Consider the following 25575-nt stretch of genomic DNA (forward strand, 5'->3'; position numbering starts at 1 on the left):
CATCTTTACAGCCACTTGGAAGATTTGTAAAAGCGTCTGCATAACCTCAAGCAAATGCACGGCGACATTTTTTTAATTCCTTTCAATTTTACAGGTTTAGCATGTGTAAATCATATTGGGTTGTAAAATAGATATAATGGCACATCTTGTAACATAGTAGAGATTTTTAAAAGAAACTTTCAAAATAAAGTTGGTTTTTCTTGCTAAATCTGTGCCATTCTAAAGTTTGCCGACAATCATTTGAAGCATCTGATACAAACAGCTTAATCCAGCGTTAACTGTAAACTTCGTATCCATTTCATAAAATATTTTACTCATCTCAAAATTACTAGCTTGTAACAGATTTATGAAGTTTTCTTCCCTTTTGAACACTTTCAAGGCACTTATTTAAAAATACCAATTATCATACTTTAACTTTTTATGGAATAATAGGTCTCTATGAAAAATATTTATGCCATTCTCTTTTGTTCTTTAATTAAATGAAAACAGATGTTTTCTGAAGTAAAGCGGAACCATTACTGGAGTACTTAAAGTGTTAAGGTCTTTAATTTTTATATCAGTTTGGTCGACAATTCCTGATTGTCTTTACTCAAGCTCAACATTAATGTCAAGCAAGTTACCTAGGAGACGAAAGAGATCAAAGAGACAAAAACCCCTCCAATGTCTGATTAATCAAGCCTGCAAACAGCTTATTTCTTTTAGCCTGCATGCAAGTATGAAAATGAGATTCTGGGAGCTGAACATTGTGCAGATTTGTTCATTCTTATCAGAACAAAGCCAGCGGCAGCTTATTTCATGGATCATTGGCACTGTCATCAGTGCTACACAGAACGGGTGACAGCTCCTCATTTTGAGGCTTGAACAAAATTAGCAAAAAGTCGGCACAAATTAGCCTCTCATCTTTTTGGTAATATGACATTATTCATTTACTTTTTATCCAATTTTTAATTTTTTCCTTGTCAGCTATCCCTTTCTAGTGTCTCTCGCATGGCATCATAAAATGCCTTTGTAAAAACAAGCACAGAAACAGCCAAAGTTGAAATAACATGGGAAGTTCAAAAAGCAAGTAAGAAAAAGCTCTTCCAATGACTGATGATGCTTTGTGTTTTTTAGAACTTTCAAAACTCGGCACTAACATTGATAAATAGCTCAGAACACACGCAGCTAAGGAGTTTTATGAAATTAGTAGTATATTTCAATAAGGAGTATGATGTGGCTAATGTTTCACTCAAACTACAATGTAATGTGGCGATGTGCTGTAGTAAATTCGGGGTGTCTGCATTGGGACTGGGTCCTCTCCATGGTCACACCTGAGATGCCAAAGCTGTGATGACTGCAAACAGGCCATGCTCTCTCCAGTCAACTTCTATATCAAGTCATTTTCTGTTATAGAAACAGACTAATTTCCTTGTCATCTTAAAATGTGCATTCACAGGTTTACACATTTGTGTGCTACATCTATCTGTGTGTGTATAGATGTACAAACACCTATTACTTATTTTTATACCTCAACTGTCTAGGAGTTAAAGCCAAGTAGTTTTTATACTTCAAAGCATAACCCAACAAATCCTGTTTTTCAAACACAGCACAGAGATATCTATATATACCCATATCATATATATATATTGTGTGTGTGTACCCATATATACACTCGTATATGATACACCCTGCAATTTATAAAAATAATATGTGTTTGGTCCATGAGGTGTAAGAAGATATACTTTGATTGCTATACTCAACTTTGATTTCACAGTGAAATAGTTTATATAACACCTGTTTTAATGATGACTATTAAGGCTTCAAATTATATGTAGATTACCGTAATCCAAACGAGGGCGAAAGATGTTATACTGTTGAAATTACTCCTGGATATAGACATTTATATTCAAGCAACTTATCCCATTCATAAGGGAAAAAAAGCATTAAAAAATTAACCATAAGCTGTTAGATGCTTTACACAGTCCCCATAAGAAAGACAGTTTTTTTTTTAAAGAACTGTAGTACTGTTTTCAGCAATTTCTTTATCTCTGTTCTTCTAAGTAAGAAAGCTTATTAACAAGCTTTGAACTTAAAATCACATTTACAATAATGTGCCATCAACAGTTTTATAAGCTAATTAGAAAAAGATTAATTAATGACTGGCTGCTAATAAAATGGCAATCATGAAGAAAGAAACCAAGGGTGCTAAGCTTCAACTACCACCAATTAAGAGCTAATTACAAACAAATTATATATGTGTTTTGCTGTGGGCTTTAATTTACTAAAATGGTTTTAATTAAAAGAGAAAACATGCTGATTAATTGAACTGCAGAAAAAATCTACAGTATAAACTGTGCTTTGTCTGTCTCTTTAATTAGACTTGTAACATCTGAAATCTTTTCTTAAGGTTTGTTAAAAGCACAGATAAACATAATTAAAAGAGAGCATAAGGAACACCATTCTAGGTGATCACCCAATCATACTGAAAAGGTTAAAAGACATCCTCAATGCAAGGAGATCTAAGTAGGCACACCTAAAACCTGAGAGGAAAACCCATCACTCAGCCCCATTTTTATTTTTCTCATGTTAACATGCTCCAACTTCAAGGCTATACACAATTTTTTATGGGAATGAATATATCTTTAAACTCAATGTAAAGGAATTCCAATAGCTAGACCTTCCCTTACCTGGATAGGCACAGCTTATTACCCACACACTCTGCTAACGGTTCATCTAGATAAAATTACTGAAATTACCTCTAAGAACTAAGAAGAACAAGGCTTCAAAGAATTAAAATCACCATTTAAAAGCCCCCCAGACTACGCTCAGAGTACACAATGATACAAAGAAGAACATTTAAATTAAAAAACCACTGAGAAATGACCAAAGTTAATGAAAGTAAGTCAGTTCTAGATGGTCCTTAACAGACACACAGCCTCCCACAGCAGAGAAGGCCCAACTTCCCCAGGTGGCTGAGCACACTGCTGCTGCAGAAGGCTGCTCAGGGAGGGAGGGCTTTGCTCTGCTCAGTGTCCTAGAGTCCTTTCCACTGCGAATCAGTGAAATACACCACAAAGAAACTGGTCCGAAACTCTCCTGCCTAACTGGAAAGAGAAAACAAACAAACCAACCAACCCAAAAGAAAAAGTAAGGGACAGAAGGCAGAGCAGTAACATTTCAAAGACATAAAAAAATATTTTGCAGGCATTAGATGACTTTGTATGAAATAATATATTCTTCACCTACACCTCCTGGTACTAGCAACAAAAATAATATCCTTCCTATAAAAATGAAATGTTGAAATGGACATTTTAGAGTCTATATATATATATGTAATTTAATGCATTTTATTTTGTATACCCAATCTTCAGTGGCAAGAGATTGCAATAATTAAGAAAACAGAATGTACCTGCCATCCTTCTTAGAGTCACACGTTCCAATGATAAATTCTTATAATAGCTAATTGGAATATATATTCAGTTTCACATGTGAATGTTTTTACATTTGGAAACATGGTTAAGATATTTCTACCCCCAAAAAAGTATTCATGAAAATGAAAAGAAAATAATTTTGCTCTCTGGATTACAAAGTAAAAGAGCTCAGAATGACAAGATTTGCTTCATTGTAGTATGCCTTTCAATTCATCTTTTTTTTTTTTTTGGTATGTAATGCAAACATATTAGAGCTTTCAAAATAGCACTGACGAAACTAACTTTAAACTTATCAAGTTTGACAGAATCCCTATTTCAAAAGTTTAAACAAATATATCAATTCTGAACCCTACACATGATAATGTTCCAGGTACTGTGACAGGTAAATCTGCCAAAACTGTATTATCGGGGCGGGGGGGGGGGGAGGGTGACTCAAGCTCTTATTCCATTAAGACAGCACCACATGTATATCAACATAAAACTAAAACCTAAAATGAAAAGAGAGAATTGTAGCCAGAGTCCTCTCAGAGAAACTAAAGCCTAACAATGCAGTGCACTGGAAAAATTCTGAACGCGAGAGCAAGTGCAGGAGCACTCACGGCATTTCTGAGAAAGGACCACTTCTTAGATGTGAACCTAAAATGCAGCAACTATCTCTTCCAATGTATATTTGCCCCTCTTTAATGAGAACGCCTTCAGATTTTTTAGGAAATTGCTCTAGAAACAGAGCTTAGGCTATAAATTAATAATCTCCCCAAATTAGAGAGCATTTCATTTATTTACCTAGGAAAGAACACAACTCAATCAATTCAAACATTAGTTTTTTTAAACAGGCCATTCCCACCTTGGTTATTTAAATATTAACAAACTATCCACATTTCACCATATTAACTTTACCTATGTTTCGGAATCCGAAAATTTAAGTCGTCTTATTTAACAAAATTAAAATTTATTTCTCAGTTTAATTCATACTGCCAATGTAATGAATGCTCTTTCTAGGTTACACAAAATAATTATCATGTTACAACATGAAGTACTGATGTTTTCAAAGAATTAAGTTTAGTTGGTGCTGCCAAGGACCATCCTACTAGAGTCATTTACAGAAAAAAAATAATCTTTAAGGGCTTTTAGCTATACAAAGTTCAAACAAAATTCACAGGCAACCTCTCATTCCCATTCATTTCTACTCTGACACTGTACAGTTTGAACTGAAATCAACCTGGGCAATATATCTAGTTAATGTAGATATGATTCATTCCATGTTGTAGAAACTCACTGCTGCCAAACCAAGGGGGTTTCATTTATCTACAGCGGGCTAACGTGAAGATGCCTAGAGAAAAATTCTCTTTCCAAAATGTGACATTCAACCTAAGTGTTGCCTACTTAATTAAATTTAGGCTTTTAGCACTTATTTTTAAAATATGCTTCTGCTGACTTCTATTAATTGGTATAATCTGGATTATAAAAACGATAATGTGTCAGAAAAGACCAGTACCAAAGGATGGAATTTTTAAGGATCACTATCAATGAATGGAATGTACTTCCAATTCAGGTCTTAGGTTAACAAGCCACAAATATGCTCAGATACTTTGTGTGTATGTAAAACTGATATTTTTTTTAAAAACAACTTTTTTTTTAATTAGAACAGTTTCATCAATATGACACAAACCCAAGTATATTTTTCCACTATCTCCTCCAAAACGGTTAACGACAAGGAAGTATTTAATCAACAGGAGGGACCATCCTAAGGCGACTACGTTACTACATGGCAAAAACCAAAGATGTTAGCAGAATCTAGGCTTCAAACATATGAATTTGATCTGTCCCCTCAAACCAGAAAATATATATCTTTGATGTGATCATTAATTTAAGGGAATGTGGTTCTGGAAAAATATGTATTTGTTATGCTACAATAACAGTGCATGGACAAACACCATTGTTTTTGTTTTTGTTTTTTGAGGAACTATTTTCAAGGCTCATTCGCAGGCATGGTTCTACTTTTGGCTTCATTTTTTTCAATACTGATGCTGCCCTATTGGTTTCACAGGCTTTTAACTGTCAAACATCAAAAATTAGTTTTACTTATTATGGTTGGAAAAGGCTTTAAGAACTCTGGGATCTGTGCCTCTGAGCAAAGGCTTTATCAGCAGGTCCCAGTCACTGCTTCTTGAAAAAAGAAAACAGAACTGATTAAAAACCAATATACCTGATTTCCAAAAGGACACCTACCATGCACGTATACAGTTAATTCATAAAGGGTTTCTGCCCCAAACTCACAATTACTTACTTCTCAAAATCTCTCATATCCATGGTGATTGACACCAAGGGGATAAATACAAAAAATTTAATCTCAAACTAAACTATTTATTCAAGAATTCCATCTTGACTACTTTAGTTATTCTTCACAGGTGTTTAATGAACATGGCACCAGTATCTTTCCAAAGTCTATGTCTGAACAGCAAACACCTTCTGGATGTTTTGCCATTTATACAAGGAAAAGGATAGAATACATTTTATTTTTTCTTTTAATCAGAATTCTTTAACCCCACACTAAATAAGTTTAATTTATTTTACTAGAATCAGGCATTATATTTGTATGGAAGTAAAAAAAAAAACAAAACACTTGAGAAAAATGTTTACTATCCTTGCAAGTGATGAAAATATCCTTTATTTCTGAAGCAATCTCATTCGTCATAAAGGTAATAGCAAATAACACTCTTTAAAATGGGAAATACCAAGTCAACGCCATGCAATTCACATTTCTAGTGAACAACAGTATACAAAACATAAAAAAAGAAACCTAATATCCTCAAAGAAAACACACATCTCTGAGGCTGATAAGGAGCTACTTCTGTACATTCTGACACGCAGCTTCCAATGGCAGAGGAAGGAAAGCTCACGAGTGATTCCTGATGAAGCAGGTAAGGAGGGAGTTACATGCAACTGCTGGTGAGCACAAGGCCATGGTGACCCCATCCCCTCCCAGTGCATCATTTAAAAAAACTATATCCAATTCTCAACTGTCCAGGTTTTACTGCAAGATTTAACATATACATAAAAGATTATATAACCCAGTATCTCATTTAAGACAAATTTTAGGTCTTGTTTGCCAGGTAAAGATGAAAAGTACAATTAAATAATATTTTAAAAATCTAGTTTGGCAACCACCACAATAAGAACTGTCCCAAACAGTAAAAGAATCAGCAGTGGATGCTAAAACTAGTGGGTAAAGTATGATGACAGAGAGAATATTTACATAGTCTCAAATTATCTCCCATCTCTCCATGAGATACTTATTAATTACATATGGGAAAACAGGAGCATTATAATAGTGTGGAAAAACCCGGGGACACTGCCTTAAACCGAAAACTCAAAGTAACATCATCAATAAATGGAAAAACTGAAATCATGTGCCTCCTGATATCTTGCACTGAGAAGGACACAGCATCATTTCTGTGATATTCCTGCCAAAAATGCATAAGGAAATAGCAGACAAACCCAAAATTGAAGGATATCCTACAAAATAACTAGACTTTACTCCTCAAAAATGCTAACGTGCTGAGAAATAAAGACAGACTGAGGAACTTTCCAGATTAAAGAAGAATAAAGAGACATGACAACAAAATGCAATGTCCTAGACCTGGTAAAAGAAACTATTCTTTCTGCTTTAAAGGAAATCAGTGAGACACTTGGCAACTCCAAATGAGGTATATAAATTAGAATGGATGGCAAAGTAAATGTTAAATGTTAACATCTTGGGTACCCAGGTGAAGGTAAACAGAAAATCTCTGCAACTTTCTGAAAGTCTAAAATTATTTCAAAATAAAACTTTTTTTTTAAATCAAATGTATGCAACTCTTAAAATTTCAGCATTACTAACTTTACCTAGAAAACACACAGAGCCTGCAGTAAAGTAAATGCTTCTCTCCGAATTCCCCTTGCCTCAGATGGGGGTGCTAATCAACAGAAAAAGACAAAAAGAAAAACAGCCAGCCATGGATGGGTCATGTCAAGCCCACATTTTAATGCGGCAGACTAAGCCTTGCGTTATTCTTGTTACTAAACCAACATCTGAGATAACTTACTGACCTGGAGCCTCTGGCTGAATCACAGTCACCTTGTTATTTGGTAGAGATTACAAAATACACAACTCTGAGGTCTTCCAAAAGGAAGAATGGACAAACAATGACATGGGGACATCAATTTGTGGAGTCCTATGATCCTTGAGGGAGAAGTAAAGACAAAGAAGCCTACAGTGTTACTGAAAACAATCAGGAAGCCAAACCCTAAGGCCCTGCTGGTTTTATTATGCTTCTATCCTTAGCTTTCCTAGACAATACAGTCATCTCAGAGATCAGCCACATGCTGATGGTACAGCATTTACTGGAGAGCAAACAGTCACAAATACCCACAATTTTTAAAGGGATTTAAGAGACACCTCCTCAAATATGTGGCACAACATGGACCTAAGTGGTACATTTAAGGACCGGTTCTCCAGAAAGTTTTGCTTCTGATCCAAATGAGGTGGATATTCAGAGAAAGCTGCCAAAAGCTTCCACACTTGCCTATTTAGATGTGACCAAAACTAATGCTGGTGTTGCTGCCCTATGCACCTTTCAGACTCTGAAAGCCCACTTATCCCTTCAGCCACTAACTCCATCATACGTCCTATGTGCCCACCCCTCCTCAACCTTGCAGCCATATCTACTCTACTCAATGGACTCTCTTCCAGCTCCAAAGCACGTCCCTCCCCACCCTTCTCTGACATTTCAGGGTCAACTCCCCAAAATCTGAAGATGAGATATACTGATATAATTTGCTGTACTATGTATACTTGGCGGTTACCCAAGAAACTTAACCACTACCTCTAACAACAGTTCTATGGAAGGGCACCTGGGTGGCTCAGTTGGTTAAGCGACTGCCTTCGGCTCAGGTCATGATCCTGGAGTCCCTGGATCAAGTCCCGCATCAGGCTCCCTGCTCAGCAGGGAGTCTGCTTCTCCCTCTGACCCTGCCCCCTCTCATGTGCTCTCTCTCTCTCTCTCTCTCATTCTCTCTCTCTCAAATGAATAAATAAAATCTTTAAAAAAAAAATAACAGTTCTATGGAAAAGTAAGTTCCAGGTACCAAAATAGTACCAACAAACATTAAGTGCTCTACTGTTGAAGAGAATTTTAAAGATGGTCTTTAACACAAAGCTGATTTGTAGAGATAAGTGCCAGGTAAATACCAAGCTAAAGAAGCCACTATAATAACTGCCAACCAACACTTAAATCCTATCGAGGTTGTGGTACATTCAACATACTATCAGATTCATTTTATTAAAATGTAATGGGGTGCCTGGGTGGCACAGTCATTAAGTGTCCAACTTGGTTTTGACTCAGGTCATGATCTTAAGGTCATGAGATCAAGCCCCACATGGGACTCTGCAGAATCTGCTTAAGATTCTCTCTCCCTCTCCCTCTCCCCCCCACCGCGCCGTGCTTGTGCACCTAAGCGCAAGTGTGCTCTCTTTCTCACCAAATAAATAAATCTTTAAAAAAATGTAACACCTAAATCATTCTGTTTGAAAACAGTGATAAAATACTATTATTGGTTGAATGTTATAATCAATAAAATCAAATTATGGCTACTTTAAAGATGAAAGAGAGCAAATGTCAAACTTAAAGCACAAGAAGTATCATAAGCTGGGAAGGGAAGAATGAATCTTACAAGAAAAAAGTAAACGTTAATTTTTTTTAATGTCACTTTTTGAAACTGCCGTTTATGCTGCTGCTTGCCTAAGTCCAAACTTAAGCTCCAAGCTTCATAACTTCCTGTAGATTAGCCATTTAATAAGTAAGTACACATACACAGACATGTTACAAACAGAAGTATTTACTATGACAATTGATCTTAAAGGCTTGTGGGAAAAAAGATAACTTCTGAATCCCAAAACCTCACTTCTAGACTTGTTTATTTCCCTACATAAAAACATACACCACCCAAGATACTTGTGGACAGCACCCAAAAATAGGAAACAAACCAACAAACAGCAATCAATAGTGGATTTTTTTTGTCATCGGTAGATGGAAGAGCAAAATGGTGCTTCCACAGAAGAATATACTGAAATAGTTAAGTTCGTCACTAGTCTCAGTTTAAAACAAAAGCTCACTTATGCAGGTGAATAAGAAAGAACAGGGCACGTGGCCAGCCATTTGCACAGATGACTGATAGTGTTTCCATGTAATTAAACCCAAGGGAGTCTAGTTTAAGAGTAAGGTGAAGAACATAGGGATACACTAAAAAAGCAAGCTATGGTAGAACTTTTTCCCTAAAACAGACAAAAAAGAATCACAAAACACAAGAACAACACAACAATGCCAATATGAGCTCTTTACTCTATGTGTGACTTTGCTTAGTGATACCCAGCAGCAATGGGAGAAATATCCCCCCCAAAAGGTGCAAGTCAGAATCTTCTGAAAGCCTTTTGTGTACTTGGAAAAAGAATATTCAATATATCTATTAGTTTTATATTGTAGACTATAAGTTTTAAAAAGCTGAAAATTATTTTGAGCTGAGGGAAAAGTTTAGAATATGCAGTAAGAAAGCATTTGGGGAAGCGAGGGCGAGGAAAACCTTGAGAAGTGACATTAGAACACACAGCTGCCTTCAGGGAGAGTTAAACCAAATTAAAGATGCAAATAGAAAAAGAAAGCTAGTCTTTTAATCATAACTGGCAAAAAAAAACTCTCTGAACTAGGTGAAATCTAGGGTTGAATATCAATCATGGATTATTTCCACCGTAAGTTTTAGACCAGAATAATTTAAAAACATTAAAGACAAAAATAAAACCCAGCACTTCAAAATAAATGGCAGCATGAGAGGGAAGAAAATGGGCAGAAAGGAAAATCTAAGAGCTAATATTTGAGGGGCGCCTGGGTGGCTCAGTTGGTTAAGCATCCGACTCTTGATCTCAGCTCAGGTCTTGATCTCAGGGCAGTGAGGTTCAAGCCCCACACTGGGCTCCATACTGGGCATGGAGCCTACTTAAAAAACAAACAAACAAAGCTAAGATCGAATATTTGAATATCAAACTTAACTTATGGTCACAAAAAGAATGTACATTCATTTTAGAAAACTTAGAAATACTACAGTTGACTCACCTCTCGAGTAGCTAGCTGGTTGCTGAGTTCCTCAGCCTTCTCAATGTTCCACTCTTCCACAGCCTGGTCTATGCTCTTTTCAAGGCCTGACTAGAAAGCAAAGAAACCTAAAGCTTAAAAGCAGGAAAAAAAGGCAAACATTTGCTGGCAAAGACTATGTCACATGTTACATACGTAGGTCATTTATTTTTCACGATGACCCCTGTGGTAGTTGGTACCACTCCCATTTACTGATGAGAAGGCCACAGAGATACCAAATGGCTTATTCAAGGTCAGATAACTTCTTGAACTAAGAAAAAGGAGATGCCAATATAAACTTTTAGGACTTCAAGGACTAGGCTTTCCCTTAATAACAATATTAATATTAATGATAACAACAGTTAAAATGATGACATGCTTATAATGTAGTAGACCCTGACTTACTCCTATAAGAAAGCTCATTTATCCTAACAACTTCACAAAATATTGTTATCCTAAACCAAGGCCTCAGACTCACTAACGTGGCCAAGGTCAGAGTCTGGAAGTGGTAAGGCCATCACAGGAATCTGGGTTTGCCCAGAGCCTGTGCTCTCAACCACCGTTTTCCTCTGCCTCCTTTCTCTACTGCCCCTTCCTGTAGCTTGAGATCCTCCTTCAACAGCCCCTCTAGTCTTTGAGGACGGGTATTAAGTTGGATATTAAATAGGGGAAGAATGTTACATAAGAGAACAAATTTTATTTTCCTATGGAAATGTTTTTATTCACTAGGTGAAAATGCTTCAGGAAATCATAATTAAAATTTTCATGCGATTACCAAGCAGATGAGGTAGGATTCATCATACATTTATGGAAAGATGCTTAGACTTAAATAATTGAGGTTAGCTTGCGGAAATAGTTACCACAGAAAATAAAAAAAATATTTAAATGGTCTAATGTATGCTTCTCACAAGAAAATTTTGCCCTAACAATGGCTTAGCTAAGTGTGTCCTCCATGTTTTCAGTTCCCAATTTCTCCCTCATCTAGTAAAAGGGACCCCAGGAATGCCTCTGCCTGTTAGTGTACTGCTTGATTATACCCATTAACTAAGAGAAATTTTGTTCTTGAGCAGCCTCTGTGGAAACAAGACTTAAAAATGCCTAATTCACACACACACACACACACACACACACACACACACACACACACACACACACACACACAAATGGAATACTAGTCAGCCATCAAAAAGAATGAAAACTTGCCATTTGCAATGATGTGGATGGAGCCACAGTGTATTATAAGTCAGAGAAAGACAAATACCATATGATTTCATTCATATGTGGAATTTAAGAAACAAAACACTTGAGGAGCACCTGGGTGATACAGTGAGTTGAGCACCCAACTCTGGATTTTGTCTCATGATCTTGGGGTCTTAAGATCAAGCCCCATGTCAGGCTCCTCGCTGGGTGGGGAATCTGCTTGGGATTCTCCCCCAATACCCCCTGCTCACCCACACCCTCTCTCTCAGGTAAATAAATCTTAAAAACAACAAAAACAGATGAACACATGGGGTGGGAGGGGGGGCGTGAAACAAAGAGGGAAACAAACCATAAAAGACTCTTAATGATAGAGAACAAGCTGAGGGTTGATGGAGGGAGGTGGGTAGGGGACAGGCTAAATGGGTGATGGGTCTTAAGGAGAAGGGCACTTGTTATGATGAGCACTGGATGTTATATGTAAGTGATGAATCACTAAACTCTACTCCTGAAATCAATATTACACTACATGTTAACTAGAATTTAAATAAAAATTTGAAAAGAAAAAAAAATGCCCACACATAATCTGCTCAAAAAGATTACAGAACACAGACCAGTAAGGTCATCACTAGTATCCCTGTTGAGTGAAGATCATCCCTTCTCACAATCCCTCACCCCACCTAAGGACTTGATAGGATGACACACTTACCACCCTTGCTCCCAACTGTAGCTTGAGACCATCATTCAATAGGCCTTAGTCTCTGATCCTAGGCCATGTGGCTCTCCTGTCCTCTTCCCATTCTGGTCCTGTGATCACCAATCAGTGTCCAGAAACTCTTTTTTGGGGCACCCGGGTGGCTCAGTCAGTTAAGCGTCTACCTTTGATTCAGGTCATGATCCCGGGTCCTGGGATCGAGCCCCGCGTCAGGCTCCCCACTCAGCACGGAGTCTGCTTCTCCCTCTCCCTCTGCCTCTCCCCCAGTTTGTGCTTTCTCTCTTGCTCACTCTCTCTCAAATAAATAAATAAAATCTTAAAAAAAGAAAAACAGAAATTCTTCTTTGTATTTCTGAAGAACTCTTCTCACCGTCCAAAACACATCCTGGACTCACTTTTCCAACATCCTTCATCCTCAGGGACCTCTAACTAATACCCCACCCCAGAGTCCATACTCTAGGCCAGTGACACTCCAAGTGTGGTCTGTGCACCTGTTCAGGTCTGTGAACGGAGCCAGTCTATGAACTGAGCTTGTGCCAGAATGCAAATCAACCATGTGACTATACCCAGCTACATGACTATACACAACTGTGACTTTTTTTTTTTTCTTTTTTAGGGGAGAAGAACAACAAGACTTTCTCAAATCAGGAAGTAGTACACTGAGCTATATTCAGATACAAGCTCTGTATCTCTCGGAAGACCAATACTTTGAAAAGGCTTCCTCTGGGCCATGCAATAGACATTACGTGAAAGTTCCAGTTTCAAAGCTTTAAAATCTGGAATTCTCTCTGAACTCAAGATTCTGTCCTTTGACTTATCCCATGGTTTCATAGCCAGTGAACCTGCGCTGTCTTCATTTGTAACCCTGCCCTGGCACCACTGTATTTATTCTCAGAGTCCTTCAGTCCCTTCCTGGATTCTCCTAGCCTCCCTCTCTGGCCTGCCGCCCATGATTAACCTTTTCAAACTGTAAGCCAGGAGTTCTCAAAATTTAAGTCTGGACCAGAAGCATGAGCACTACCTGAAAACTTGTTAGAAATACACATGCTCTGAATCAGAAACTGGGGTCAAGACCCAGCAATCCACTGATGCTAACCAGGCCGTAAGTTTGAGAACTACTGACCTAAGCGATACCTTCAACTTCCTCCCACATCTTACCTTGTCTTGGCTATTCCCAAGCACTTGCTTCTACCAATTTCACATCTCACTCTTCCTTCTTCTCAGTAATGTACTCAGTCCTAGGGCTTCAATTACCTCTTATAAGCTGCTTTATAGATCTCTATCTAATTCGAAACATCTGACCTCTCAACTATACCAAGATCGCTATCTCCAGCTACTTGCTAGTTATCTTCATACTGAAGCCTTGCAAAGATAGGGTCTCCAACTTCTTGTTGTGCCTAAAAACAAGCTCATCACTTCCTGCCCTGCTTCCCCGTCAGAGCTGACCACCCACTTAGTCACCCCAGACAGAATCCTGAGTGGTCTTCAATGCCTCCAATCCTTTCCTCTTATTTTAACTCTTTTTGTAGGGTGTCTCATGTCTCCTTTCTGGGCTTCTTCAAGGCCTCATCATCTCCTGTTTGGAAGATGATAACCTTCTCCAAACTAGTTTTCTATCTTTCTAAAATAGAGATACCATGTCATTAGCCAGCTTGAAAACATGATCACTTCTTTACTCCTTCTGAATCGCACCCAAATCCCTTCACAATAGATTCCCATAATGTTTTCTCAGCCCCATCTTGGGCAGTGCTGTACTTCCCAATCTCTGGTCACACTTACCATTCTCTTACTGTCCCCTGTGCATCTGATGTGTTTCTACTGGAAAAATCTTAACCATCCTTGTACGTCCCATGTCAAATGTTACCTTCTCTACCTCTGCAGGTTCACTCACCAGTATACACCCACTGACCCTGCTTCATTCTGCCCCGTGCCCAGTACCTACGTGCCTTCTACACCGCTCTCCCCATGCTGTGCTGTCACTGCACTCCATGACTCTCTTCAGCACCTGTTGGTCTATCTCACCTCCTGGGTTCCAGGCTCACCAAGGGCAGACCTGTATGTCACCGGCTTGGTGTGTCCCAGCACCTAGCCCAGTCTTCTCACACAGAAGGCACTCAGTCAGTCTCTGTTATTGAGTTAACGGTCACAGTGCAGTAATCCATGGTTGCATTAATACTGAAAGGGTCCCACCCAAATGAGGAACATTCATTACCTAACCACTGCTTTGACAAGTTCCCAAGAGAATTCCACAACATTAATATTGGGGTAATAGTACCCCTATGATTAAACAAGAGCCACATTTTCTTGTACTTCTTGATGTATAAATCTTTCCCACTACTGAAATATGCATTTCTTTGAAGGCATGGAGAGTATCTTCTCCATCTTGGACTCCCAGAGCTTAGCACAGTCCTTGTCTCTAGAACTTTATTATTTGTTTTTACAAGAGAAATAAAGTATTTTATTTAAGAAATGATAATAAATGGGCTCTCCTTCTGCACAGAATATTAGGTATCTCCTCAAACATTTATGAAAATAAAATACTAATAGCAAACTTCAATTTTCCCTTAACCACCAATTCTGGGGGAGCCAGTTACGTCAACCCAGACTTAATCTGTCCCAACCTTTCATTTCAGCAACCTGGTCACTAATGGCATCCATTCTTGGGCCTGTCAGCTGATTCCACATAATAGCTCTGTATGTTTCCCTCCAATTATGTAGGTTTCCTAAGATTGGTTAGCCCTGGGTGCTATACTACTTCACTCCAGGACCTAGAGTAATCATAGATGAGTAAAAAGGAATCCACTCTATTTTTACCACCAATACCCTAAATAAACCAGTGGTCTGTTTATCAGGTCATTTTGCTGCATCAACTTGCTAACTTACCTTTGGTTATCATGGAGCCACCATTTATAGTTAATGTCACAAAGGTAGAAAAGAAAAATACTCCCCTCTTCTAGAAACTTATATGAACGGCTGAGCTTATAAGTGTAATTTTCACTTAAAAAGAAGTCAGCTAGGGGTGCCTGGGTGGCTCAGTCAGTTAAGCGGCTGCCTTTGGCTCACGTCATGATTCCAGGGTCCTGGGATCGAGCCCTACATCGGACTCCTTCCTCAGCGGGGAGCCTGCTTCTCCCTCTCCATCTGCCTGCCGCTCCACCTGCTTGTGCTCTCCCTCTCTTTGTCAAATAAATAAATAAAATCTTAAAAAGAAAAAGTCAGCTAAAACTACAAATCTATCTCTTCACCATCAACCAACTCCCATTCCCCCAGCCATTCAGAGCACTGGCACAATACAGTAGAAAGAGCACTGGAACAGAAGTCAGGAGAGGTGGTCACGGCTCCCGGCAAATGAGAGTTCCTTAAAGGAAGAGCAAAGCCTCAGTATCCTTCAAGGAAATGAGACGACAGGCCTGATAACCAAAATTCTCTCCTAGATATAAAATTCCACTTACATGTTCAACTTTGTTTTCAGCTCTTTTAAAAGTGTTTTTTTTTAAATCAACAAAATTTCACTAGATAGAACTTCTTTTTTCTCTCCCTTTTCCCCTTTTTCTTTCTTTCATTTTTTTATTTTTGGACAATTTATCTAAGTAAAATATAATAGTTCCTTTTGGCTCTGAAAAATTTCTGGTTCCATATGCACACCCAGACTTTCTGCTCCTATAAGAAGATATTAAATTGCAAATACACTCAAATGCTAACATTAGTAAAAAAAAAAAAAAAAAAAAAATCTTAAGGTAAAACATTTCCATCATCTTAAGATCATAAGTTAATAACAGTTTACAAAGAACATGGCTGGTGAGGTCAGACCCAGGGGTTCAAATTCCAGCTCCTCTGCTTACTGGCCAAGAAACTTGGTGATTCCTAAACCTCTACAGGTTATCGTTACCTCACCCGCAAAAAGAGAGTAATACCACATCCTCTGCAAGTTTATGATAAGGGTCAAAGAAAATATATGTAAAATACTGAGCAAAACTTTAGAATATAGCATCATTCGATAAATAAGCTGTTCATATTATTTTATCTAAATATCAGGATACCATTAAAACCAAAAGGAGGCCTAGCTCCGTATGGCTACAGACCTCATCATAACTCATCAAGGCCTCAGCCCCAAGTATAAGTAAGATGCAAGAATTCAACTTTGAGTCAGTCAGTAGTCTCATGAAGTAAGGTCTGATTAGTAAGTCTTCTAAAAAATCTTAAACTGAACCCAAGAGTACCTTTACTGGAATTATCTATGATGTCTCTCATAGCACAGAAGTGGGATTGATGATACTCTGCAGGGCCTCGGTGTGCTTCTAAGGTGCCTTTTGTCAGGAATCAGAATTTAGCTTAAGGTATATACACCTCAATACAGTCAAACAAATTTAGAGGCAGCACTTTGGCCATAGGTGGAAAAACATCCAAGGCCAGTATCTAACAGGTTCCCACGAGGCCATAAATAACCTCTAATTAACGTTTTTGCTGCAGACGGGTCAAGAAGACAAATATCAAAGAAATGTATGGGTATAAGGTTTAACATGAAGGACCAATCATCCACATGTGCATATGCAAAATCTCTTTTAACATGTGATTAAAGCTCCTTCAGTCAAACTGAACAATATATTTCTATAGAAATTTTGCGACTAAATATTTGGATAATATATTCTATTTTTAAAGCTTAATACAAATGAACTATCCACTGAAGTTTGCTGTGACTAATTAAACCTAATATTTGAGGGAAAAAGAATTAGGCGATCTCTCCATAAAGAAGGGGGTAAAATAAAGAACTAAAAATAAGCAGTGTTACCTTTATTATAAATCATACCCACTTAAATTATTTGGGTTTTTTTTTTTTAAAGATTTTATTTGTTTATTTGACAGAGAGAGACACAGCGAGAGAGGGAACACAAGCAGGGGGAGCGGGAGAGGGAGAAGCAGCCTTCCCGCTGAGCAGGGAGCCCGGTGCGGGGCTCGATCCCAGGACCCCGGGACCATGGCCTGAGCCGAAGGCAGACGCTTAACGGCTGAGCCACCCAGGCGCCCCTACTTAAATTATTTGAGTCACCACCTGGGGATCAAAAGACAATGCTTTGTAAGTATGTAACTGATCCCAGGGGAAGTCATGGTTCCACTCCAGCCCTCCCCTCCACCACCACCACTTCTGCCCCCTCCAGACCACTACCCTACATCCCTCCCCCACCACCCTCTACCCAGGCAGTCTTTCATCTCATCTGTGTATTGGAGTTCCAAGTAAGATTTTGGTTGGAAAAAGCATTCTACTAAAAAAAATAAATTTGAAAAAAGCTACACTATACAATTAAAGTTTCTTCTCATAAACAACTAAAAAAATTATCAAAGACATTGTGCACTCTTAAAACTATTAAAACTTAACTCTAGTTTTTCATGCCAAAAAGTATACATTAAGTATATAAAAAACTATTTCAGTGACTGCTGACTCATCAAGCTGATTCAACGAAAGAATACTTGAGATATTTGTAATGAAATTAATGAGTAAAATTTGTTCTAAAGAAATTCCTACATAGATTCAAAATAATTATGTTGTGAGTACAGAATTATTAATAAATCCCAGAACTACAGAAACACTATTATAGCTGCAATTAACACAAAGAACACTTTAAAACAGCTTTGGATATTAAGAAAATTATATTTAAAAAAATCCTCTCTGCATTGTCAGGAAAGCAGGTGACAGCAGTATTGTAAATACACATCCTTGGTTGAGCAAGTTTTAGCTTGGCAGTGTTCCAAAAGAAGGAAGGAAGAAAGGAAAGCAAGCAAAGAAAAAAGGAAAGAAAACATGGGGATGGGGGTACTACACAATAGACACACGATTAAGAAGTTTTGTTTTACAATTCTTGAGGACTGAGAGAGTACAGAATAAAAGGGCTCTCTCAGATATGGTAACAGATGAGCCTCTGCTCCAGAGAAATAAAATAATGGACGAGAAATCCGTGTGAATTTTGTCCAAACCGCATCACAGATTTTCATGATCCTCTCTGGATTTCTTGAGCAGCAGCGATTATCGGCTGGACTTACATTTATTCTTAGTTTTTATCTTGGTGCCTCCAATGTAGACATTCTTTAATGTCTATTTACTCTGTTGGATTCACAGTAGATTTTAGCATGACAGCAAGAGGGGCACTTGTAAAACAGGGAGACAGTGATCCCAAACCAAAGGAGGAGCGCAAATCTGCAGGCGCGCACTCATGCTAAACTACCAAGAGGATGTGACATAATTTGGCCTCACTAAACACTTCTTTTCCTTTTATGCTTGCATTTATTTATAGAATAGTAAGTGCTGGCAAAATCCTGGGCAGAGGCAAGCCTGGCCAGCACCAGTTTCCTTGTTTAGAAAAATGCCATAACTTTCTTAGTCAGCTGTCATTCGTACAGAGCAATGTCTACTGTTAAGAAAATCCAAACTCATAAAATAGATTGAGTGATCACAAAAGGATTTAGAGAGGACTTCCCTTAAACAGAAATCTTGTTTTTAAAATGATGTTTGACTTAAATTTCTTTTCCTAGAGTCCATCTAATGTATTATGTTAAACAGAACACTAGTTCATAAAACTGAGTTGTTTAAAAGATTTCACATGTCATTCTAACCTTTATTAAGGTTACTCTATACAAATCTCAAATTTTAGACAATGAATAAGACTTAGCCATTATCTGGCCAGTATCAAGAAGGTACAATTTCATATACGTAGGGTAAAAATAAAATTCTAATTCAGAGATTGTAAAAAATCGTTCAAATTTTTTTTTCTTTTTGGAATGGTTAACAACTTCACCAAGAAACAGTTTAGACATTCTGAAGTCAACAGTTCTGAGAAAACATAACAAATACTATAAATAATGGAAGATCAAAGACCACCTAATTCATGAGTAAAACTTTAAAAAAATTTCCTATAAGAACCGATATTTAGCCATTCCTTCCCTCAAAACAACAATGTAATCAGCACTGGGGACTCTACAGCAGGTTGGCCAGAGCCCAGCCCACTCCCCTTCATGCTTTAGAACAGGCTTATGCAGTCCAACACATCCTTCTCACAAGATCCCTCCTGCCAGCCCACCAGAATCACAGGGGTCAGGAGCATAGCAACTGCCTTTTAAAGTGCTGACCAGCCCTTCTGCAGTGAAGCTAGAGAACGGAGCGTGGTGTCATAAAGCCTGGGTTTTAGTTTCAACTCTACCAGTGATCTTTTTTTGTAAGAATGTAAGCATTTCTGCACCTGTTGAACATTTGTAAAACAGAGATTGCTCAGTAGCAGCAATTAGCATGGCAGAAGTGATCCTGGTTGAGGCACCTGGGTGGTTCAGTCGGTTAAGGGTCCAACTCTTGATTTTGGCTCAGGTCATGATCTCAGGGTCCTGGGATCGAGCCCCACATCAGGCTCCTCACTCAGTGGGGAGTCTGCTTGAGATTCTCTCCCTCTGCCCCTCCCCCCAGGCACACGTGTGCTCTCTCTCAAATAAATAAATGTTTAAAAAAAAAAAGAAAAGAAAAGAAAGGGGTGCTGCTTCCAGTTCCCCAGTGCTCTAGGAGCTAAATGACAATAATTCTTAGCAAAACTGGAATCAAAAGGTTCACATGCAAAATTCTACTCTGTCAGTTCCTTAATGCACATGCCCTCGAAGACAAAATAACACCCGATGATGCATTTAATATCTGAGGTTTGTTTCACAAGAAATACTGATTAATCAGAATGGTCTCTATGTACACACAGCAGTCTATAGAAATGATCCCTGAAGAAGGAATCTGTCTACACAGGCAGGATACAATAAACTTGGGCTTCAACCAGGCAGGCCCCTGAGCCTCTAGCCCTACCACTCAGTGCTCAATTTTCATGCTCCTGGAGTCTACACTCCCTCAGGTTAGTATGTAAGTTACTGATTCATTCCAGACTCTACTAAATATTCACATCATCTATAGACTGATGACATCTCCAGTTCACATTCTCTTCTGAGTTCCTGCCTCATTTTACCATCTCTCTACTCCTGCCCACTGATATCACCCATGCCCCAGACGAACTGTGGACAGGCCCACTCTTAAATCTTCTCCCCCACCCCACCCCCAGCCTTCCCATCTTCGTACCTAGCATGACTATTCACACCACTGCTGAAGGTAAAACCCGGAATGGTTCTCTTCCCCTCCTCGTTCCCCAAATCCTCTCCACCACTTCACAAAGCATCAGAGGCAAATACTGTCCATTTTCCTCCTACAGTAGACCCCAAGTCCATCCACTTTTCTCCATCTTCAGTGACATCATTCTTGTTCAAGTCACCACCTCTTGTGCCTAGAAGAGTCTCTTAACTGTTCTCTTCTTGTCTACTTCTGCTGTTTTTTTGGCCATTCTCCCCACAAGAGCAATCTTTATAAACATAACTTCGATCATAGCATTCCCTTAACTTAAAACCCTCAACTACATTGTAACTAAAACCCCATTCCTTATTCTGCCACTTCAGGTCCTTCATAGTTTGGTCCCTGGCTGCCTGCCTCTCTGATCCTATCCTGGCCCACTCTCCTCCTCGTTGACTCCATTCCAGCCAGGCTGACATTCTTACAGTTACTCAAATGTCCCACGATGACTCATTTTCCCCAGGACCTTTACCCAGGCTAGTACCTCTACACAAGCATTCTGTATATAGATGGTTCCTTCCCAACCTTCAGGTCTCATTGAAGTGGCATCTTCCAAGAAAGGCCCTCCCTGACCACCTAAACTAAAGTGGGGCCTCCATTTTAATTTCTTCACAACATCTTGTTCATTTCCTTAATGCCATTTTTTTAATGATTTGTAACTATATATTTACTTGTTTACCTAGCATCTTGTTTCACATACAGTAGACATTTTAACTTTTTCACTGAATTAATTAATGAGGAGAATACCTTAGGTAAGGCTAATTACAAACATTTTCTACTGGCTAATATAAAATACGATAAAAAAAAGATCTTACCTTGTCAATTTTTTTCTTTTTAACAGGGGGGTCAAACCTATCATTGATTCCAAAATACTGAGTAAGCTCCTTCCACTGGGTTTCACTTGAGGTCTGTTCACTGCAAGACAGACGATAACTTATTTTTAGTGTTTTTAATTGGTTATTACAATTACAAATCACAAAAACTAGTTCTTATGTTTCAGAGATAAGTAGTTCAACTATTGGTACAAGTTTTACAATATTGTCTAGAACAGACAAATATTTTAAATTCCACGTACCTATAAGAATCTTCTTCATTCTTCAATTTACCTGAAAAGAATTCACAAAGTATCAATACCTGAGTATTCATTTGTTATTTCAAAATTAATGCTTATTAAAAACTGTTGAGCTCAATTAGTCACAATTTAACATTAGCACTACTGACAACCTGAATTAAAACAAAACACCTTTCCTGGAGCGTTTTCTTTTTTTCCCTCTGAATCCTGAAGTTGAGGTTTTCTGTTCAGAATGTTTTTTATGCAATTCTTGAAATTTCTATATAAAAGTAAAAAAAGAGGGAGAGAGAGAGAAAAAAAGTCGTAAATATATTTTGAAGCAAAGCATACATTCAAAAAATAACAAACATGTTAAGTAATAAAAATATATTCTAGCATTTATAAAAATACAAATTTAACAGAAGTAGTTCAGTTCTTCTTGAGATACTCTATTTTCTAAGACTCTTTCACAACCTGAGTTTTTACCTTCATTTATTTCGACGTAAGTCAATCTGATTATCTGAGAGTAAAATTCAGTGACTCATACAGACGACAAAGGGATCAAATTAATGTACTATGTTAAGCAAAGTAGCTAATCCTACCAAATGTTTTTCTTCCTCTTTTTATAAAAAACAACACAAAGATGAAAGCAAGCATCTGAGTGCCCAATGGGATGACCACAGACCCAGAGTATTCTGAGTCAATCTTCCCTATTACCTCCCAAGAACAGGCATTCTGACCACGGCAGACACAGGAGCATGCACAAACACACACGCAAAGGCTTTAATGAGAACACATCAGAGAAAACCTACATGCCACATATTTAAGGGAATTCCAGAGGGGCATTCTTCATATGCATTTACATTTGCCTCTACTCCAGGCTTTGGTCCATCAGTTGGGAAATCCGAGACCTCTGTTTCTGTAATGGCCCCATCTTCTTCATCTTCCTGTAAGTTAAATCCAGAGTTCTCTAATGGGGCTTCATCTTCAGAATTCAACTCAATATCGCTTTCATTTAGGCCAGGAGGTAGCAGCCCACTCCACATCTTTTCTTCTAAAGGGAAAAAAGATGAATTTAGACATATAAAGTGGACATGGAAAGAAATTTAAAACCCCAAGAGTCTAGTAATTATCCCAATGGCTTGGGAACAGTCCATCTAGACTTTTTTCTTTTAATCTCAAATGGGATGTACCTTCCATATTAAAAGAATTAAAATCTTAGCGTGTATAAAATTTTTTAAAAAGTACAAAAGTAGTTTAAGCAAGTCTGTTATAAGACATACCTACAGATGAATGACTTAAAGAAAACAGGACCTGGATTCTCTAATATATAGATAATTTTGTCTTAAAAAAAATAAATTCAGTAAAAGCATTCATTGCTCAAGAATGTTAAGAGCCTAACAACATATATTTCACACAATTTAAGATTTATAATACTATATTTCAAGCTATCACAATTAAAAAAGAGAGTCAAATGTTTCACTGGTATTGAATTGAACTTTCAGGGGACTTATTGTCCAAGAAGTAGGGAAACAATTATTCAAAGGAAAATTTTTAGGCTGTGCAAGTAGTTTGAGGAAGGTGGGGTAGTAAAAAGAATGTCCTAGTTTTAAATTTTACACTGTTTGCTAAAATAATACCAAATGGAGTATTAAATGTTAATCCTAACAATTGAACAAAAACATACAGCTTTTTTGAATAACAATATTGTGCTTAACTAAGGTTAAAGTTCAGAATAATATCTATCATTAGCTATATGGCCCGCTGGTAGAGAGAATATTAACTACTGTTAAGTTTATCAAAAATTATTTTTAAAAACTGGAGTTAAAATCTGCTAAAATTATGATAACTGAGTACATTTTCACTATTAATCACATGACATACATATTGAGTCAAAACCACTTCATTCAAAAGATGCCTAAAAAGGGGCGCCTGGGTGGCTCAGTCGGTTAAGCGGCTGCCTTCGGCTCAGGTCATGATCCCAGGGTGCTGGGATCGCCTGGCGTCGGGCTCCCTGCGGGCTCCCTGCTCAGCGGGAAGCCTGCTTCTCCCTCTCCCACTCTCCCTGCTTGTGTTCCCTCTCTCTCTGTCTGTCTCTGTCAAATAAATAAATAAATAAAATCTTTAAAACAAAAAGATGCCTAAAAAAGAGAAGCTGATTGTACTGCTCATGATTTACCATCAACCTTGAAGGAATAAAATGCAAGGATGGAAACTGTTTTTGCGGAGTTTTCTGGCCCCTATTGTGATTAACCTAATGAGAAAACCACCACCATTGTCTCTGAGACAAAGATGCCACGGGATTTTGCATTAATCTGAATAACGGATTCCAGATAACCTTTAGGAACCTCCTCCCAGGTCCAAAGAATCAGATCTGATTTTTGGCAGTTTGGGTCCAGCTTCCACAGTTGTTAGCCCTCTGAAACAACCTCACCAAAACACTCTTTTGGCTTGTTAAGAAGAAGGGCTCTGACATCTCACTGCTCCAGTTGTAATCCTGACCCCACGATATACTAGCAGTGGGAGGAAATCATCTGTACCACCTCTGACCCTCAGCTTTTTCTGCTGTAATACAAGGATAGTCATATTGTGTACAGGGTTATTCTGAGGATTAAATGAGATAAGCTATGAAAACACTCACCACAATGTTTAGGAGGTTCTAGGGGCTTGATCGATGCTGAGCTCTTTTTGCTATTAGTATTTCTATGGCCACATATTATGTTTTTATAATTTCTATTATGGGTAGCAGCATTCACAGGGTAGTTTTGAGGTTTCTAAGGTTGCGGTGCATTCACTTAGCAATTGATGCAAATCATTTACCTCCATGATTTCCACAGTCTAACATTAAGTTTCTATAAAAATGTTGGTGTCTGGTTTTCTGAATGGAGGAATAAAACCAGAAGCAGGAAGATAATGGAGCCTAAGTGTCAAGGCTCCTCTTGCACAGGTCTTTCCAAAGCATTATACCTAATTTTCTATTTAGAATTTGCATTCCTTTTCTTAAAGAGGAGACCCAAAATTATATAAGCTCCAAGCCCCATAAAACCTGGATCCACCCCTAAACCTGGTCTGAGGATTTTAACAGTTGGAACGGGGAACCTTTAGATACTTTGTTAGCACAAAAGACATCATGTGAAATATGCCAATATTGAAAAACAGATGTTATGCCATCAGTAAAAATATTTTTACTGTTCTGAGGAGTAGACGGAGGGGGAATGATAATAAGCTCCAACATGACTTTGCCACTGACACATTATATACCTTTAGGCTCGTTATCTATTTCAGAGCTTAAGGACAGTAACAAATTTCAGATTCAGCATTCTTAGCAAAACTGGGGTTCTATGTTTGAAACCACTGTTTCTTTTCCCTGTCCATAGCATCTTGTGCAAGGCCACTGTGTGCCAGGCACTCTTTAAGACATGAGGACAGGCAAAAATCTCTAACCTCATGGAGCCGACATTCTACACTCATGGCAAGCATCTGCCCATCGGCAGCCAAGTACCACTCGGCCCAGACTTCAGTTGTGGCTGCTAATGAAAGGCATGTGCCTCTCTGACAGGCACAGTTCTCCCACGGGAACACACTGCTTCAGCATCCCTACAGGGTGTGTCTATGCTTTGGGCACCCAAACGTGCTTCACTCTGGGGAGCACTCTCAGGTGCCCTGGAGTTGCCTTTCCCCACCAGCTCTCAAGCATTTTTTGATCACATTTTGGGCCTGTCTTCAGTATGACATCGGCTGGTACGATAATTTCTTGTGTGTGCCCACGGAAAAAAGAAGAACTAAAATAAATTTTAGAAACTAGATTCTACATCCAAATCCATAAAATAAGGCAAAACTCAAATAACACATGTTTCTGAACTCAATTCCTGAACATCTTTAAAGTGGCGTGCCATTCTCCT

General features: G+C 38.3%; 1 protein-coding gene across 2 annotated transcripts in view; it reads right to left on the reverse strand.

Annotated features, from left to right (window-relative positions):
* FAM204A (family with sequence similarity 204 member A) overlaps window positions 1-25575 on the reverse strand; it is a 33455-nt gene that overhangs the window by 5698 nt on the left and 2182 nt on the right. For both annotated transcript variants that reach the window (XM_027595976.1, XM_027595977.1), the window contains exons 2-6: window positions 22486-22727; window positions 21866-21953; window positions 21698-21728; window positions 21438-21537; window positions 10556-10645 (exon numbers count right to left, since the gene is read on the reverse strand). In XM_027595976.1, the coding sequence (XP_027451777.1) occupies window positions 10556-10645; window positions 21438-21537; window positions 21698-21728; window positions 21866-21953; window positions 22486-22727 (551 nt within the window). The remainder of the gene's footprint in view (window positions 1-10555; window positions 10646-21437; window positions 21538-21697; window positions 21729-21865; window positions 21954-22485; window positions 22728-25575) is intronic.

Source organism: Zalophus californianus, chromosome 15, assembly GCF_009762305.2.
Source record: "Zalophus californianus isolate mZalCal1 chromosome 15, mZalCal1.pri.v2, whole genome shotgun sequence".
In the NCBI taxonomy this organism is placed as follows: domain Eukaryota; kingdom Metazoa; phylum Chordata; class Mammalia; order Carnivora; family Otariidae; genus Zalophus; species Zalophus californianus.